Consider the following 12,692-nt stretch of genomic DNA (forward strand, 5'->3'; position numbering starts at 1 on the left):
TACCTCACTTTGCAAAAAAAAAAAAACATTTCTGTCACCCCACTCAGCAAACGGTTTTTAAGTACCTCTTAGAATTAGCTGGCTGTTTTTGATCTGCATTAAAGGGTTATTGCTGGAAACGCAAAATCAGTGGGGTTTCTCTCTAGCCAGTAGGAGGTGCTCAAAAGTCAAGGATTAGAACCTCTGCACAACACTTTCACCTGTGTTTCTGACTACAGCAAGCAGAAGGAAGCGGTCAAGCAAGCTCCAGTATTCATTTGGAGAAGTGTTTGACAATATTCAGCGCCCTGACACTACGTCGTTTCATTCCAAAGGAAGAAAATGCCAACCTCGAATAGCGTTTTTGTTTTCTCATTATGTATTAACTCAACACTGGCAGTCAATAAGAATGATTTCCCTGCATATATGCAGCCCTTACAGAGTTAATTTCACTGAAAATATTATCTTGATAAACTTTTTTTTAAATCCTGATACATTATTTATTGTTTTCCTGAAGCTGGATAAGTTCAAATGCAAGTGTGAAACGTACTGCAGTAAAATGAGCCCCATAACACAAAGTAGACTGGACAGTGTGTGTGTGTGTGTGTGAGTGTGTGTGTGTGTGTGTGTGTGGGCTCTCATTCCCATGGTGACCTCATTTTCTTTGTGGCTCAGTACGGCCCTGCCCCCTCCAGACAAAATCCATAATTCCTATTTGATGGTGCAGTCAGGCTGGGCTTTCTGGAGGACACAGCCTGAAATTGATGTGTCTCATTTCAGGTCTACTGAGGACGCCAATTACCCTTTGGAAACTCTTTGAGGATGCTGGTGCAACACTCACTTTCTATCCTCGCTCTGTTGTTTCTGTCGTGCTCTCTATCCTTTTTCCAACTGATTCCCTCCTCTCTCTCCCTGCACTGCATTTCCTGTCTCTAAATACTCCTTTCTACTTCCCTGCCTCTTGGTTTTTTTTTCTCCAGTATTTCATTCTCGCCCTCTGCTATCACTCTGACTGCTGTGCTGTGTGTTAAATTTGGTCTCATTATTGTGGACAACCGTATATTTTAATGATAACACTGCCTGGCACGATACCAGGCCCGGGGCTGTGTATGTCATTCTTGAATGTGGATCTGTATTTGGAGTTGGTTGTGGTACAAGTCAGGTTTACCTCATACCTCTGAACCTGCCGGATATCAGACAGAACTGCCAACTCTCTTTCCAGCTTCATTCTGGCATCGCCTGCTCTCTAATTGATTTGGGGGATTTGTGCCAGTGTTTTAAAGAGTAGAGTTTTTAAGAGTGGAGCGGAGAAAAGAGAAAGAAACAGAACTCGCCTAAAATCGTGAAAAGTCGTGCCATAAAAAAAGTTAATTTGTTAATCAAGTGTGACATATCACATTCAAAACTATTACTCAGCAGCACGAACACGGAGGAGATTTCATTGAGTGAACGACTGTCGGGGTAATAACCCACAGAGAGCCAGCTTCTATTCACGGAGGATTTATGTAAAAAGTTTAAGATTCAATTCAAGTTCCATTCAATTTTATTTATAGTGTCATATCATAACAAAAGTTATCTCAGGACAATTCTCACATAGAGCAGGGCCAGAGCACGCTCGTGATTTTCAAAGTCAATGAATTTCCAACATCACCCAGGAGAAGAACACTTTAACCAATTTAATTGTAGGCAGAAATCTCTGGCAGACCAGGCTCTCTGGTTCCACCTGCCCTTACAACCCCTTACAAGATTACTTGTAAGGGTTGAAGATTCACAACATATTGAAAAGAGATAGTCCGAAGCCCGATAAGAGTAGAGAGGAGGGATGTGCCAACGAAGCCAAATCAGAGTCTCAACCCGGCATCTTGTAGCAAAACGACAGAGGTAAATAACATTCTCCCCAGACAAACGCAGATGCTGCTTGGATTTCAACGTAATAGTTACTTTTGATCGATTTTAAACCAGCCTCGATAGCAGCATCAGTGTTGTCTGAAGCGGCCTCCATTGTTGTTTTTATTACTCCACGTTTCCCGTTCTTAATCGCTTGACAACAGCTTGACAAAGGCATTAGTCCCGCCCCTAGCACTGGTTGGCTAATCGTTAGGTCAATTACGTTTTAATGGAGAAACAGCTGTTTCCTGTCACGATGTCAGACGAATCACTCAACTGGAACTCGGTGGACTGGGCGGACTCAAAGGTGGAGACCCAGGCTGCATCCGAACATCCAGACCTTCATTCTACGGCCGTGAACAGTGACCATTCTCATCAGGCTGGCAGCATGTCACTACTCCCATGGGTTTCTTTTTCTCCCTTACTGAAATGTGTGGTGTAGTTACAGAGGATCATTATCACGCCAGTTGAATAGAAATGATTAAAAACAGCAACCGCTCTGTACTGTCAATACACTAATTGGATGTTTGAATGTCTTCTCGCCAACATTTAATTGGCTTCCACTATGCTTTTGTTTCTGCTTTTCTTCTTGGAAAGTACGTTGATTTGTACTCCTATCTGTTCTGTTACCGTTAAAACTTCTTACTTTGAGTTGGTGATGAAAATGTCTTAAATATTTCAATTTGAACCTTAAAGTTTCAGTATTTAACGAGGGTATTTATTCTTCTTAATTTCTGTCATGGTTGTGACATTGACACACTGTAGAAGACTGATCGATCACCCACAGCAACAATGCAGATTTAACCTTTTTTTAGGACCATTTTATTGTTCTAGATACAACCTAATGGTTGGTCTTTGGAGCCAAGTGATGTGTTGGATTTAGCAAGCTCTGCCCTGGACAATAGATCCCTCTTTGGATTCCTCCTTTTGGTCTAGTGATCCCAAAACATAATCATACAAAACAAATCAACTTACCAGTGAAACTTGTTTCATGGTCTCCCTCCAGGTTTTGTCAACAGTTTTGAACCGGCGTCCCTCCTCTGGCATCTGAGTCATGATGTCCGGGGAGCTGAATATGGGCTCTAGGTAGAGCCAAGTGGACTGCACCTTCAACCATTCATCCAGGATCTCTTGGAGGAGCAGCAATTTTCCCTCCCATTCCCTACAGGAGAAAGAGGACACATATACATATGAGTTTAAAAAGTCGTTCACCACTTTTTGTGGAAGACCAAGGAGCCTGGAATAGACCTGTTTTAATGAACACAATTCAAAGGTGAAAGCGATTTCCTGGATATTTCTTCATATTATTTTGTATTTAACCCTAGATATTCTCTGATGTGTAGTTGGTTTACTCCGAGGTGAATTCACAAAAAGGATTACGTGTTTTTTGTGACTGTTAAACCTGCACTAATAAGACAAAAAGAAAGGTGTAGCACCCGCAAAAGGTGAAATGCACCCACGTCTCATTGCTCCTCCATTTGCACATATTCAAATTAATATGGTAATACACATGCATTTGGCACAAAATTGGCCCCTTTCATGCAAATTAGCCTCGTTGCAAAATCAGTCCAATTCGTGCAACGATCAGTGTACATAGCCATATGCAGAGACAGTGGAATTATTATCATCTTCAGAGTGGTAAGTGAAGCGCATTTATAAGGAGTGTTACGCCCAGACTTTCCAGTGATCATGCCAGCAGTGATTGTAGCCAGGCAACAGCATAGCCATGCTCCACTCACATTCATTTATTTTGGGATGCAATGACAGTGTCATGAAACATACATGAATAAAGGATGCCACTTTTTTTAAAGGGAAATAAATGAGAAAAAACTATTGAAGTTATGAAATAAACAAATGATAAAATCCCCTCTCCCTCCACAAAATCAGTGAAAGCATAATGCTGGGGCATTATTAGTGGATTGCACTGGTTTATTAAAGATTAGGAAGCAACTATCCTTTGCCCCACCATGTGTACTTACTTCCATAACATTAGTGAATTGCAAACAAAATCTTTCTCAAGCAAATCTTTTTTTATCCCTTACCGTATCTCCACCTCAAAAGGCTTAATGAAGGGAGAGCCCCTCATGGTTTGTGTCTTCACAATGTGATCGTCCAACAGCATTTGCACCTCATCCACAGATGACAGGATGGAGGTGCCCGTCTCTCGGTAGGCCAGGAAGCTGAACTCCATGTCGCCCCACTCGCTGGCCATTTTCTCCATGGCCTTCTCTAGTGAGTACTCCTTGCTGGCCGCCTCGCTGATGCCCTCAAAAGAGCTCAGGTGCTGTTCCAGGTGCATGGATAGGAACTGAGCCACGCAGGCCTGGTCACCGGCTGGCTGCAGGGAGATGCCAGACACCTCTGACATGGCGTGCCAGTGGCGCTCACGCAGGCCTGGGTTGCACAGAATCTATGAAGGAGAAGACGACATTCAATATTCAAAGTAGCTGAATTTAAAAGTTGTTTTGACTTCCAGAAATATGAACTCTTTCTGTTCGGGTCGTACCTGCATTAAAGGAATGTGCTCCTTGAAGTCTTCCACCTTAGTCTTCATGTTGGTGGCTATGCTTAGCGCTTTGGGGACATCGCTGAAGCCTTTCTCCAGCTTGTACAGAGTGCGCCAGCAGTTACCTACATCCCCCTCCACCTACACGGGTGGGGTTGTGCATTACAAAGACAAACAGAATGACTATTAAGTGTGGTTGTACTCAATAGTCTCCAGCAACTACGTAGTAATAACATCATGAAGTTGATGGAGAAGTCTTTAATGCCGAGGACATTAAGGAGGAGACCTTCCCTCTCCTTTGGCCTTGTGTCTATTCAGTCAACTGAAAACACCCATGTGTTTAATACAGCCTACAATGGTGGGAGAATGATGGGGCAGTATTTTAAGCACAGAAGGTTACTAAGATTAGAATGAGGTTCGGGCAGCTGTGGCTCAGAGTAGAGAGGGTCGTCCTTTAACCACAAGGTTGGTGGTTCAATCCTCGGCTCCCATCGTCTGCATGTCAAAGTGTCCTTGAGCGAGACACTGAACCACAAGTTGCTCCCCAGGGCCTTTACAGCAACCTGATGCTCCTAAATGCTTCGGATGGGTCATGTGTGGTCACCTGTATGTATATGATAATTAAGTTTTGAATGGGTATTGTAAGTTTTTGTCATAGTAGCCATGTTACAGTAACACAGGGCATCTTGTCGTATATAAAGCTCTTTGAATTGCCTTATTGTTGGAAGTTTTGAATAAAAAAAGAGGCTTGCTTTGCCTCGTGGCTGCTATAACGAGAGCCAATTAGAGTTGCTTTTTTGTTTACCACATCGGTACGGACAGAAACCAGGATGTCAATCAAACGGTGGGGAGGAGGACACTGGGGCGGACGAGTGTGTTTGTGAAGTTTTATTCACAAGCGCATGTCTCCGTCTCTAACGAGCAATAGCACACTTCAATGCCATGCGGACGCATTAAAGCACAATGAGTGATATGATGTGAATGAAACCTGAAGGTTTAAAGGAAAAGAGAAATGGAGTTGTCTAAGCTTTCAAAGAACACAGGATGTCAAACAAACATACTCAGATTCCTCTATTACTGCTGGCGATCACAATTTGCTGTAACACAGAAGAAACCCCGTAACATTACGGTACACACAGTTGGGGAATTGCATGTATTCTAATCAGCACTGAAGCTGTAATGAAGATGAAAGATTCCCTTGCTCATTGTGAAGTCCTTCATCAAATAATTAAACATGTATTTATAATAAAGGAATTTCCAAACTCTGATACCTTGTCTGGGTTCACAGCTGAGAGCGGTCCATGGAGCCACTGCTGGTGCTGGTTTAGGAAATCAGTGGCTGTCTGGTAGAGGTGCAGGAAGGGAGCGAGCTTGTCCTGGATTGTCTTACGCTGTGGGTACTGGGTAACGGGCCAGCCATAGGCTTCCTCCTCTAGATTGAAATGATTTATCTTTCCAGAGTTGAAAGGTTGAAAGAGAAGTACAGTTGGAATCAAAGAAGGAGACATAACAAAGAATATATAGAATGAGAACTACATGAGAGTCAATATGTGGATGGCATACAATCTCATGAAGCCTCTTACAACTTCTGTGACTGAGTTAGTTTTTTTTTTACAGCAAATGCTGCCCTCTATGGGTTAAATATTTTAATTCAACTTCAAATAGATTGCAATAATCCACTGTGAATGTGTATGTTTCAAGGAGAAGCATCCATGACCTCCAATTCATAACCTGCTCTTAAATGTAATTTGTCAAGTGAAGAAAATCAAAGATTATACTCTTAGACCACAAAGGTGAATCTTTCACATCAGTGTCAGGTGGCTTGTACTGATATAAATTCAGATATTTTATGCTATATATTTTATCATGATTCGATTTCAGTAAAACTAAACTTAGTCTGCACGATTAACTACAATATTATCCTACTGTCACTCTTTTAGCTTTAGATTTTATTTTGACAGAGTTGTTGCTACAGATTAAGAGTTTGCTTTTTTCTCTATTTCTATGTACCTTTTCCGTGGCTAACTCCAGTTTAGCATTGAGGGCCTGGGATTTCTTCAAGTACTTGCTGAGATCTGCCAGCTCACCATAGGTGGCGTACTCCTCCACCTGTACGCTGTAACTCTCCAGTTCTTCCACAAAGCAGTCAAGGCACAGCTGGAATGCACATAGAGAAACATTGTTCTCATTTTATCATCATGCAAAAACATCCAGATTCAATTCATTTTGATAGACAGTGGAAACACAGACCTTAAGGCCACTCTGATATTGCTCTGTCTTTTCAGCAATGATCTGTCGGTGCTCCTTAAAGATGGATGGCATACGCTTCAGCCACTGGAAGGTCTGTGTGTTGAGCTCCATGTCCCGTGATGACAGGGTGACAAAGTCCACCAAGGAACACAACTGTGTGCTGGAGTCTGCCAGTCTCTGCTCCAACAGAGGCATCTCTGTGGTCTTTACCTTGCTCATGAACGCCTGGATTACAGGGCAACAATGCACACTGGTAAGTTACTACACCTACATCGCAAAACTGTTTAAACTTAAAAGAAAGCCACAGCCCAGTTAGTAGACGTGGATCAGTTACCTGAAGCTCCATCAGTTCCTGCGTATCCGTTGGTGTGCTCAATGCCTTCTCTGCAATCTTCTCAAATTCATGACAGAGACTGTGGGAGGAAGAGCCTTCATTCAGTGGCATATATGAAGGGTTTCGCAGCCTTACAATCTCACTGGCACAGCCTGAAGCTAAGGGGCACCACTGGGATAGACACAGCAAACACTGGGTCGAAAACCAAAAAGGGTACCACTGTATATTCCCTTTGTTACGTGTGTTTTGAGGGACCAGAGTGGCCAACTAAGGTCTGAACTCTGAAGCTTCTCTAACCTTATTTCAGCTGTATGTGAAACAGATTTTTTTATTTTTATTTGTTTTCGCTGCATTTTGAAATGTTTGCATGGATGTGGAGAGAAAGTGTGAAACCAACTGACCTCTTGTTTGTTTCCTGATGGTCCTTTAGCATCCGAGCAACCAGTTTCTGCTGCAGCTCCTGAGCATGCTTGACCAGAGAGCGGATAAGCTTGTGGGACTGAACCTCGAACATGCCAAGACGTACCACCTGAAGCCCAAAAGTGTCGGTCAGGAACAGAAAAGAATTGTTGAGGTGTCAGAATGTGTCAGTGTTCTATGCAGAGTAATAGTAATCATTGGAATTAGAGAGTAAGAAACACAGTAACAACCCCATTGCTGTCACTCTAATTCTACTCTTTTAACTTTATTTTACATTTTCTTTAGATATCACCAACAGCTTAGAGAATTTATCAGTTTTCTAGTCATCACGTTGTCCTTGTTGGTCAAGTACCTCGCATGACGTGTAGCGGATCTGGTCACCAAGCAGCTGGTACTGTTCCACCTCCAGCATGATTTCCTGGAAGGAGTGCTGCTCGCTGAGGAACTGATCCACGTCCTCCTCTGCCTTCCCGGACACCAGTGTGGCGTACACGTCAAACTCGTGGACATACTCGTTGGGCCTGACACACTCGGCCCGGAACACACTCCGCACGTCTTCCTGCTGGGCCTGAAGAATCTCTGGCAGGATGATGGGCTTCAGGGTCTTTCCAAACTGGGAGTTTGACTAAAGACACAAAGTAGGGTTTAAACCCAAACAGAAAACTAAATGTTGCAATGCCACGACGAGCTATTCACCACACACACACGTTTCCTCTTACCCATTCAGGGTACAGTTTGGTTTCCACACGAGGGATCATGCTGATAGACTGGAGCATGAGCTCATAGACCTTTAGGAAAGTCTCCTCGTACATTTGGATTTGGGGCTCAAACTTGACCTCCGTGTCCTCCAGGACCAAATGCAGCACGAAGCCTGGGTGCTCATAGGCCCTCTGTGACTGCTAAGATGGCGAAGAGCAAACAAAAACAAGGCACTTGGACAAAATCTAAACATTTATTGAAATGATATGATCATTTTGCCTGCCCAGGACGTCTGACTCTTTCTAAAATACATTTGCTCGAGGTTCTTAAGCGTTCTCCTACCGGGTCTTGGGAAAACAGGTGTGTATAGTCCCTCATTGAGTTTAATGCAAGGTTTTGCAGCAGGGAGTTCATCAATTCAGCAGCACAGTTAAAGAAAGGCAGCAGTTTGGATTTGTTGTTGGAGGCAGGTACCAGCTTGCGCCTGCACCCCTGGTAGTAAATGTTGTACACTTCGGGAACCCAACTGGTGTAGAGAAACAGCAAACATCACATTTAAGATTATATTCAGAGAATGGTGAAACTGTAACGGGGAAAACTGGGGACAGGGAGACCACTGTAATAAAAGGCATGGTTTGGAGGTGGCATAAGTGTCTCTCTGAACAGAATTACCATAATCCATTCGCCGGACCCGTGCTACTGATCCATGTCCAGTTCATGTTTACTTTAATGGAAGCAAAGTCAGCCCAGCTCTTCCCAGGAAGGCCACAATGTCCCTCCCAAACTACACACTGTGAATTCTGCACTTCATTCTGCTATTTTTCTTTAGAAAGATGAAGAGGGCTTCAAAATTGTACCGATTGTAACATAAATATGTCTTTATTCATAACAGCTTATACTACTGAACCCCAGAAACAAGATGCATCAATTTTGAAATTGCTATGGGTCCCTTTTAAGATGATATTATGTCTCCTTGTATTCAAAGGTATTCCTATTGTTATTAAACTGAGCACAGGCATCTTGGTGTTGAGATAAGTGGACTCACTTTTTGAGGAGGACTCCTCTGGCATCATCAATATGTCTGGTGACGATTTGCTGAAAGACACAGAGCTCCATCGACTCCTCTCTGCTGTGGAACTCCTCTACATCTATCAGACGGAGATTTCTGCAAGCAGGGATGAGAGGCAAACATGGGTTTAATATAGCAGTTCTACTGTGACATCGGATAATATAGTAGTGTGTTTAGAAAAACACAGAAACATCTTAATTGGCCCATCTAAGACCATATATTTCTTTTTTTTAAATCTGTACCATGCCACACCGAGCAGCAGCAATGATGTACAAAAGCAGTTTGAGGGCTCGTACATACTGTAGAAGGTCAGAAAGGGAAAAAAAAATGGCCCCAGAATTCTCAGAAAACACTTTTTCTCGTGAAAACAGGAAATTATTTATTTACTTTACTTTTTAAACTTAAAAAATGTAGTATATAGCTAATGAATGTCTTATTTTCTGTATAAAATGTTCAGCAGAAATGGTCCTTCCAACTGCCATTATCTTATATATTAGCATAATATCCTGCTGTGATGAATATTAAAAAGTTACACTATGTGGGTCAAATACTAGTGTCTAATTGTTTATCTAAATTATTATCTAAATGTTTTAATTAAGAAACACAGTGTTGTTTTCCTCTTTTTATGAAAGAACTACAAGTTTTAAAGGTCAAAAATGTTTCATGGTATACTTACTTGTAAAAGCCATGCCACGTGTTCAGCACCTGCTGCATAGTGGGGTTGATGGTGTGAAGCGTATCTCTCAAACTCTGTCGCGCATGGAGAAAGGCTTTGTTCCATGGTTTCGGCAAAACCTCCAGTCTGACAGTGAAAGGTAACAGAAGGACCGTGAGCAACACACTTTGATTCCTTCTCACGATACGTTATTCATAATGTTGTAATCTTGTACAAAGAAAACCGTGGAATCTCTATGTGGCCTGGTCATGAGTGCCATGCTACGCAGTATGAAGAGGCACACAACAAACACACAGTATTCTCCTTCACATCCTGCTGACTTACTCAAGTCTGTGAGGGGGCAGATCTTTCAGTTTGTCCTCATCATTTTCATCATCTCTGAATGTATATTTCACTGCAATCACAAAAGAATATATATTAAAACAACTATATTTTATTACCACAGTCTTATGTATCAAAAATCACCAAATATTTGGTGGTAAAATTGTTCATACAATAGTATTATTTTCTAAAACTTTAAATGCAAATAAATACAGATTGCTTTCTTGGAGCTGAGCAGATAGTCCTCCTTTATCTCATCAACCAGCAGCTCAAATGCCGTGCTGCTTTGCCTCTTCCGGTGGCAGGGGACCCTTTTTTGAATGTTCTCCAGCCAAGAGTCCTCCAGAGGGGCCACATTCTGCAGGTCTATCCCTTTCTGGATGTAGTAGTTATATCTCTGTAGAGAGAATATATAAATCGTTTTTCAGTAGCAGCATTTTAAACAAACAATTTTATTTTTCTGTGACGCTGCTGATTACTGGACGATGGAATCATTTCTGCATTCAGGAGCTCATTAAGATTAAGCTTCATTGTTTTGTGGTGCATATGATTCACTGTGTGAATATTCCCTTTCCATTGGCCAATTCTGACTTCAGTTTCCATGTTGCGTACTGGAACTAAAGTGTTCACTGATTTATGTGTCAACTATAATATCATTCCACATAATAATGCAAAAAATCCTTGGCCTTAGTACAAGCAATAATAGAATTATAACTATATCAAATATACTTATCACATAAAATAAAGACTGCACTCAAAATGAATCATACCGAGCAAGGGCATACACAGAGACAAAAAAACAGAACAGTGATTTAAAGGCTACCATATCAAGTGTCTAGACAAGATTATGTAAAAGAATAATGGGCACGTAGACAACAAAAAGAGGGCCTTTGATATGATGTATGGTATAAAGTATATTGCATTTTACCATTTCGCGTTTATTCTTTTCTATAAATGTGGAAGAGCCACACGGTGGAGCGCTGCCATCCTCCTCCTCCTCCTCCTCCTGATGGCTGGAAAGAATGGCAATAATTGTCATTTTAATACACAGTATTTACCGTCCTAATCAGTGTAATGTAGAAAAGTAGCAAATGTTAATGTTGCCTTCAAAAAGGATTTGCCTTGATAATGTATCATAGCAAACACAAGTCAACATCGTTAGTTACTCATGTCATTTCAGAGGACAGATACATAATTAAGACACTAACTCACCATATGAATTTAACCAGAGTTTCTCTGAGATTCTTGCGCTTTGTACTGAGTTGTGTGCGCCGGGTGCTGCCGCGATGCTTGGAGGTCCCATGGATCCGCACTGCCTTCCTGCCCTGGACCAGGTCCTGGCCTCTGCCATAACTTTGACTGGGTCTACTGTGTGCCCCTTCAATCAGCTCACCCCCTACAGTACACACCAGGGAATCGGGTCAAACAGGAAGCTCCTCATACAACACAGCAGTATCTAAGCATATGAATTTGAGTTGGCATTAAACCTATATCTTTGATTTGACAGGAAATGATTACCAACCGCTTTCCATAGCTGCTCCAGTTCCTTCGGGGTTCTGCTTGACTGGGGGAGACAGTGAAAACGAAGGTTTTGGGTCCATCCACGGAGGATTTCTGCGGACCTGGACAATGGAGTTAGCGACTAGTTTGCTGTTTGACGTAACTCATTTCTTTCGTGTTCGGATAAAACAAAAAAACTACAGCCGAACAACTCGGAACACGGATGTAAATTAATATAAGACACTAATATATGTTTGTGTGTTGTTGTTTTTCATGTTTGCACATTTGACTACAAAACAACTGAAAAAAAAGTTAGCTTAGTGCCACGACCAGTTAACCCAACTAAGTGAAATACAGTTAATACGACGTTAAAACACTGATATACTTTTTTTTCAACCTCGGTAGCGACTAATATAAATATATAACGCTCTGTGAACTCACCGGTAGCGGGTTCGGTGCTTCATTATCAGTCACTTCTGTTTTCTTCCTGGCTGGAATCATATTGCTAGTTGTGTCAGTTATAACAAGCTAACGCTAACGTTAGCTCTAACTAACTAACGAAACCCTCGTTGCTAGGGGTCGTTGCTAAGGAAGCAACGGCTCGCGTGGGGCCAGTTTCCTGACAGTTCACATTCAGAACAGAGACACCCCAAAGAGTATCATTGGATTTATCCCTAGCAGTGGTTGTAGATATCTTCTATGTATATCTGCGCGTTGTTAAACGTATTTATTTTTCATTCCAACAAACAGCGTAACGTTAACTTCGGTTAAATGGCTTCCGTTGCGACTTGAGTCACGTTACCGTTAAGCGTCAGATTGTTAGCTAATAGTCAACAATGTTTTACTAAAGTTTCATCAACTTACAGTCGTGTTTTTCTCATATACTGGGATAACTCTCAGTGTTGTGTAAAATACCTTCAGTGTGTCGTTATGGGAGGTTCAGCGCCCCCCGGCAACAGGACAGTTTACTGATGGAACAGTCCATTAACGTGCACTGCGCGGGGGGGCATAGCTTAGGTCATTTGGATATAAACAGGAGTGTATATGGTTC

General features: G+C 42.0%; 1 protein-coding gene across 1 annotated transcript in view; it reads right to left on the reverse strand.

Annotated features, from left to right (window-relative positions):
• Window positions 1–11,673, reverse strand: part of dnah7 (dynein, axonemal, heavy chain 7) — a gene marked incomplete at its 5' end in the record, with an annotated part of 64,587 nt that extends 52,914 nt beyond the window's left edge. Inside the window, 18 exons of the mRNA XM_084022108.1 lie at window positions 2,842–3,028; window positions 3,909–4,276; window positions 4,373–4,513; window positions 5,644–5,823; window positions 6,383–6,529; window positions 6,623–6,847; window positions 6,957–7,035; window positions 7,358–7,485; window positions 7,729–8,001; window positions 8,096–8,275; window positions 8,550–8,601; window positions 9,121–9,240; window positions 10,145–10,214; window positions 10,355–10,538; window positions 10,965–10,976; window positions 11,070–11,154; window positions 11,354–11,537; window positions 11,664–11,673. Of these exons, the coding sequence (XP_083878234.1) occupies window positions 2,842–3,028; window positions 3,909–4,276; window positions 4,373–4,513; window positions 5,644–5,823; window positions 6,383–6,529; window positions 6,623–6,847; window positions 6,957–7,035; window positions 7,358–7,485; window positions 7,729–8,001; window positions 8,096–8,275; window positions 8,550–8,601; window positions 9,121–9,240; window positions 10,145–10,214; window positions 10,355–10,538; window positions 10,965–10,976; window positions 11,070–11,154; window positions 11,354–11,537; window positions 11,664–11,673 (2,625 nt within the window). The remainder of the gene's footprint in view (window positions 1–2,841; window positions 3,029–3,908; window positions 4,277–4,372; window positions 4,514–5,643; window positions 5,824–6,382; window positions 6,530–6,622; window positions 6,848–6,956; window positions 7,036–7,357; window positions 7,486–7,728; window positions 8,002–8,095; window positions 8,276–8,549; window positions 8,602–9,120; window positions 9,241–10,144; window positions 10,215–10,354; window positions 10,539–10,964; window positions 10,977–11,069; window positions 11,155–11,353; window positions 11,538–11,663) is intronic.
• Between the last annotated feature and the right edge of the window lie 1,019 nt (window positions 11,674–12,692).

Source organism: Eutrigla gurnardus (assembly GCF_963514095.1).
Source record: "Eutrigla gurnardus genome assembly, chromosome: 12".
In the NCBI taxonomy this organism is placed as follows: Eukaryota; Metazoa; Chordata; class Actinopteri; order Perciformes; family Triglidae; genus Eutrigla; species Eutrigla gurnardus.